This window comes from Populus trichocarpa, chromosome 1 (assembly GCF_000002775.5).
Source record: "Populus trichocarpa isolate Nisqually-1 chromosome 1, P.trichocarpa_v4.1, whole genome shotgun sequence".
Lineage (NCBI taxonomy): Eukaryota > Viridiplantae > Streptophyta > Magnoliopsida > Malpighiales > Salicaceae > Populus > Populus trichocarpa.
Window position 1 is genome coordinate 40,593,902 of NC_037285.2, and position 5,820 is coordinate 40,599,721.

Here is a 5,820-nt window from a genome sequence, read left to right on the forward strand (position 1 = left end):
TAGAAAAATACTCTTGTTCCTGCTCAGTTTCCTCTTGTTCCCAGTTTCCTCTGTGATTTTGAAGAAAAAATTCCAGTTGAGAGCTGATACACAGCTGTATGAGAAAATGAACGGAAGAAAAGGCCCGAAGGAAAGTGTTTTCCTCTATTTAACAAAAGGAAAACACTTTCCTTTCCTAACGTTACTTTTTTAAAGTTGACCGGAATTCAGTTTCCTTTGACTATTTTTTTATATTGCTGCCAAACATGGGAAAACAAGAAAAGTGAATTCCAGGAATTCACTTTCCTGCAATCAAACACGGCCTTAATGTTCCGATCAACAACGCTGGTGCATTTGTTGGATGCTCACTTGAAAGGAGTATACTTGCAACTGTACAATTTCCACATTATAATTCATCGCTGATGAACACAGCGTTTGCGATTGTAGGTAAGAGGTCTCACTGTCTCTCTCACTATCGCCCGCACACACACAAACGCACCGAGCCATTTTCCATCACCAACATGCTTAGGTGGAGGACATCAAACCTGAATCAATTCCGTAGTTTTTGGAGACAAGAACTGATGGCTAACCAACGTGATAAGGCAAAGAATGGACTCGTAAAAGACTTGATTGAAAACTTTGAAAAATTGTTAAAGCGAAGGGGCCAAGCCAAGCCCATCTTTGTGGTTGTTGCACACTCCTTGTCAACGAAAACTCCTGGTCAGATATCATACGTGGCACCACACGAACAGGGCACTCAAATGTTTTGGTCAAAAGATGTTCGATACATTCAAAAAGACATAACATTTGGCCATTCTAATTTCTTGATTTCAGGTGGCAAGCTAGTAATGATCTGGTCCGAGACAGTCATCATTTTCTATAAAGTGGTTTCTTGATGATAGCTCACCCACTCTCTACTTGCAATAATAGGATTGAATTTACCCTTCTGTCATCTATTGAAAAGAAATCTTTTCTTCATGAAAGCGCAACAAGGGTAATGAAGAAAAGCTAAAACGGAAGTGAAAATTATAATATGAACAATACATTTCAATGCCAAAGAATACACAAAAAGCATTGAATTACAATTCCATTCACTTGAGTCACTGAGCATTACTCTTCAATGGCAAACCAGAAACTGAAGGAAGACGACCGGTTGAAGCAGTTCTTCCAATAGAATTTAGAGTGAAACTAACCAAGTGAAAGGGTGAAACCACGTCTCACTTTGAAGCACTATCTATGTGTTATCCAGAAAAAAGTTAAAGCAAACAGTGAAAAATAAATAAACATGCAGAGGGCAGCAAGGGCTAATTACTCACCAAGATCCCTTATACAACTCAGTAGTAAAAACATACAATGAAAGTTCATGCAAGGAAGCTCACTCGGGAATTTTCATTTTTGCAATTGTTTATCTGCATTTCAACAAGATTCAAGTAAACAACAGTAGAATTGATCTATTTAATCAAATATCATGCCAGCTCACCTGGTTCTTGAGTTCCCAAGCGTTAGCTCTAGATCGTCTGATCCACATTCTTCATGGATCCTCTCTCCTTCCCATGGCTTCACTAGACCAGTAGCATTACATCGAAATGCAAACTCATCTGAAATCTCGGCCATGGGAATATCAGCTGTATGATCAGAGCCAGCTGCAATGGCAGGTGAACATGTACCACTTTGACCTGGAGTCCACATGCGGGATCCACCATTGGATCCACCACCACCAAAAGCCTCTTCCTTGAAGCCAAATGGGTTGGAGGCAACTAGGCTAAATGTGGGAGACGTTGGACCGCCTTGTGGCATTCGAACCCCCCTAAACCATTCTGGATCGGGAACAATTTGGCGGCCAGGACTCGGTGGAGTTGAAGATGGCAAGAAGGAGTAGTGCTGCCCACCCCAGCCTGGGCGGATAGATTGGTCTTCCCAGTCAGCTTTTATTCGAGCGGTTCGAGCTGTTGGAGAGCTCAAAGGAGGAGTAACAGGAGCACTTATGGAGCCACCATGGATGTAGAGATGAGGAAACTTAGAGGAGGAAGCTGATGAAGATGCCGATGAGAGGTTTTTGAGCCATGGTATGAGGGAATTGCAATCCATATTGGCATTAGCAGCGTATGAGGATGAAGCTGGACTGGGAAAGGAAGAGGATCCAGGACTTGGGTTGTAGGAAGCACAAGGGCTAGGGTGGTACGAGGAGCATGGACTTGTTGTTGCAGAAACACCAAGAATGTCCATGCGTTCTACAGGTTTGCATCCCTAAAAAAAGAAAAAAACGATGAAACCAGGGGCTTGGAAAAAACATTAACGAAGTCATAAAAAGTTCACCACAGATCACTTGACGAAGTGATACAGGTAAGGCTATTGCAAAGAATATGCCAAACAATAACAAAAACAAGTAACATTATTTTGATGAAAAAATATATTTTTCCAGCCTTACAAGCATATCCTCGGTGCATGCCAGTATCCAATTTAAGAACAGCGCCTAAAGTTTCAACCATACTAGTAACAGGGACGAGTCAGTTTCCAATGGCATTTGACAAAGCAGTGTCAGGATGCAAAGATAGGAGCTCTAACACGTGTCTACAACTGAAGAAGGCATTATAAAATGACCAGAGCAGCTGGAAAATATGGCATGGAATTGGAAGTGAATTTAGAGAAATAAGCCAGCAAGTTTACGTATAGATAAACAATTAAAACCTAACAGTGGATGAAGGTTAAATATCCACATTTTTTTAAATTTAACAAATTCACTTCCGCAGGTCATTTCTTCACAAGATACAGATATTACTCTCAACAATCACCATAAATTTCCTCTATAATCCACTACTGCATCCTTCCCAATGCTTCATTCCTCTAGATTATATCATATAGATGGGGAGACAATTTTGCCGTCTTTTTTCCCCTGGACTTACCCACCTACATCTGGATGAATGAGTTTCAGCTCAGGAAATACCATTATTCTTGTATTTCTTGTTAAAGAACTATATAAATTATATTTGAAGATCTTATCTAATAGGTTTTCATTTTAGAAGGAGATCACCTGACAATCTTTAACATTCCTTAAAACGACCCGCATACCCAACAAGACAAGTATTTTGACAATCTCCAAGCCCAACAGACATTATTTACTAGACTTACGTAAATTTATTCTCAACTTGTTGAACAGTAATTGAACTCCAGTGGAACTCCACAAAAGAAGCAGCAACACTATCACCAGCAGAAACACCTCCCAAATGGGAAACTGAACAGAACTGAAAAAAGGGTCTGCATTTCTACTGGCAAGGAACTAAAAGCAACTCAACCAAATCTATGAAAGAGAGCCCCAGACCCCTACAGTCAAGATGACCCTTTACCACATGCTACGGCTCTCATGTTGTTTTCAAGGGCATTTTGGTCTTCTTGGGAGGTCTGTGCTGCTGCTCCATGTTCTCTCTAACAGACTAAAGTGAGTCTTAAAGTTGGTTGGCAAAAGAAGGAAAGAAGGAAGAAAAGAGAGAATCTTGTGGTTCACGCGAGAAAGCAAAAACACTGACATCACCCAGACTAAAAAAGGAAACAAGATCGCTAAAGCAGTGCTGACCGGATCTAACGTACGCCGGTGAACACCGCACTCATAAAAAAAGCAGCCAATAAAACACAAGGCTGACGATCTAACGTGCGCTGGAGATAAACCCCAGAAAGGCGATACAAAAAAATCAGCAAACGAATCTAACCCCACTGATCACACCAGCTTTAGAGCGAAGAAAAATACCTCAGTAATGCCACCGCTACGGCAACAGAAACCGGCGCACGTTAGCATGCAATGTCAAGCTTATGTTAATATGCGCCACAACTAGCCCCGCCCAGTTAACACCTAAAGTAACCACTGCCAAGCTAGCTTAAGCAAAATTGAGCAATAATCATGAAATGCAGGAGCTGGGTTCATAGTATTTTTGTGATTTCCAACGCTTATTGTGATAACAGAGTCATGAATGATTCTAAAATGCACAGAGAGGATAGTAATGCGATTAAATAGACAAAACTAATCAAACTAGAAGTAACCCAGAATTCATGTTCAAGTAATAAGAAAATTAATCACTTCTCTTTTTTTGTTTCTTCATTAAACGAAATTAAAACACGAAAACTGTTACTTTTTCAAGTTTTGGCTACCTAAAAGCCTAAAACCAAAGTTAAGCAGAAATGAAATACAGATGGTGAATAAACGAGTAAAAAGAAAAGTACCTTACGGAAAGTAGTGCCATCGGGCTCGACGGTCCAGCCAGCCTCATTGCAGAGGGCTTTAAGGACTTCATTATTGTCACAATGTTTTGGAAGCTTGTAGTTGCCATACATTCTTAGCCCAGAAAATATCTTTGCTGCAATGGCTCTTCTTCTCCTTTCTCTTCTCTTGTTGTTCTCTCTTTCTTTCCATGTTGGTAGTCTCGTACCTGAAGTCATACTTCTAGTCTATAACAAAATTGATCTACGAAGTGACTGGATTAGCAAGAAAGGAGCAAGATTCTATATGGGCGGTACTTGGAAGACTCAGTAAAACTGAGTTTAAATTTTCGGACTAAAATTTTGTTGTGGAAGTCTGGTTTTTTATTAAAAAAAGTGTGTTCAATGAGGACTGGAATAAGTAGATAATGATGAGAAATCAATGAAAGCTGCAATATTTTAGGGACCTAAAAACGAAAGAAACCTGTTATGGCTTGAATGAGAGCAATTGGAATTGGTAAAGGGTAACTGGTCAGATCAGATCCATTTGAATATAGATTTTAGAAGGTGGCCATGAAACTGGAGGTGATGTTTTTTTGGTTGAACCCGGGAAGAAGCAAAACCTGAAGAAATCATCAGGAGAACTGTCAGCTAAATATGTTGGAGCTGGGTGCTTTCCACTATTAGTCCTTGTTGATGTTTTATCTACGAATTTGCCACTGACATTGGATGGAATTTTCTGAATAGATATAGTTCTTCAAATTGTATAGCAAGACCATATAAATATTCTCTCAGGTCAATAAAATAAACTGAAAAAAAATATATCAATAAAAAACATAAGTATTAAGATTCAAAAAACCCAACTAATTTGTTAGGTTTCTTAAAACACATATACATAGCGGAAATGATAAATTTAAAATTTTTCAAGAGTTTTAAAGATCTCGTTAGACAAATTTAAAGTTGTTTAAAGTTTATACAAAAATTATCTGAAGAGCAAATGTTCTTTTCATCTTTAAATAATTTATTCAAGGCTAGTTATTACAAATCATAAGTTGTCCAAATGTCCGATTGGGTTTCTTGAAACACATTCACGTAGCAAGAACAATAAAATTAAATTTTTTTAGGAGTCCCAAGGATCTCATAAAACAGATTTAAAGTTGTTCAGGGTTTATAAGAAAATTACTTGAAGAGCAGTTCTTTTCGACTTTAAATAACTTCTTCAAGGCTAGTTGTTGCAAACCACAAGTTGTCCAAGTGTCTAGAATTTAACGATAATCCACACAAACTACAGGTGATAAATCTTCTAAAAAAAGGGATTTCTAAACCTTAGAGTGACAACTCTTTTTTTTTTTTTAAAGTGCTTTTGTATTGTACAATACTTACTTTCTTTTAGAAAATAAGAAGCATGACATTCTATTTATAGAAAAATCTAAAAATATTATAAATGACAAAAAATCAAATTTTCCCTTAAATAATATCACACGTATTATTTTAGAATAATTTTAGAAAATTATTCAATCAAGTCCTTACTTGATTTTTTCTATATTTAGATTGTAATCCTCTGTATTAATTACATTTCAGTTCTTAATTTCTAAAATTTATTTACAATCAAGTCATACTTGATTAACCAATGTATGATTTATTAGGTTTTCT

At 37.8% G+C, this 5,820-nt stretch overlaps 1 protein-coding gene across 4 annotated transcripts; it reads right to left on the bottom strand.

Moving 5' to 3' along the window:
- Positions 1-911: 911 nt before the first annotated feature.
- LOC18109687 (BES1/BZR1 homolog protein 4) lies at positions 912-4,861 on the bottom strand. Of its 4 annotated transcripts, XM_024601047.2 has the most exons (3): positions 4,192-4,859; positions 1,460-2,226; positions 978-1,388 (listed from the first exon to the last, which is right to left on the bottom strand). In XM_024601047.2, exons 1-3 carry the CDS (start codon positions 4,405-4,407, stop codon positions 1,385-1,387), a joined length of 987 nt encoding a protein of 328 aa, XP_024456815.1. In that variant the 5' UTR covers positions 4,408-4,859; the 3' UTR covers positions 978-1,384. The 4 variants fall into 4 exon arrangements, with proteins under 4 accessions (XP_052306451.1, XP_024456821.1, XP_024456815.1 ...); XM_052450491.1 differs by lacking the exon at positions 4,192-4,859 and adding an exon at positions 3,011-3,577 and having other exon boundaries at positions 912-2,226; XM_024601053.2 differs by lacking the exon at positions 4,192-4,859 and adding an exon at positions 2,408-2,920 and having other exon boundaries at positions 912-2,226.
- Between the last annotated feature and the right edge of the window lie 959 nt (positions 4,862-5,820).

Bases quoted from the DNA above. Each gene is read 5' to 3' on its own strand.
- LOC18109687 (XM_024601044.2), bottom strand. From the start codon at position 4,407: ATGACTTCAGGTACGAGACTACCAACATGGAAAGAAAGAGAGAACAAC. The intron at 2,227-4,191 runs GTACTTTTCTTT...TTCTTTTTTTAG, and splicing joins ATGGCACTACTTTCCGTAAG to GGATGCAAACCTGTAGAACG.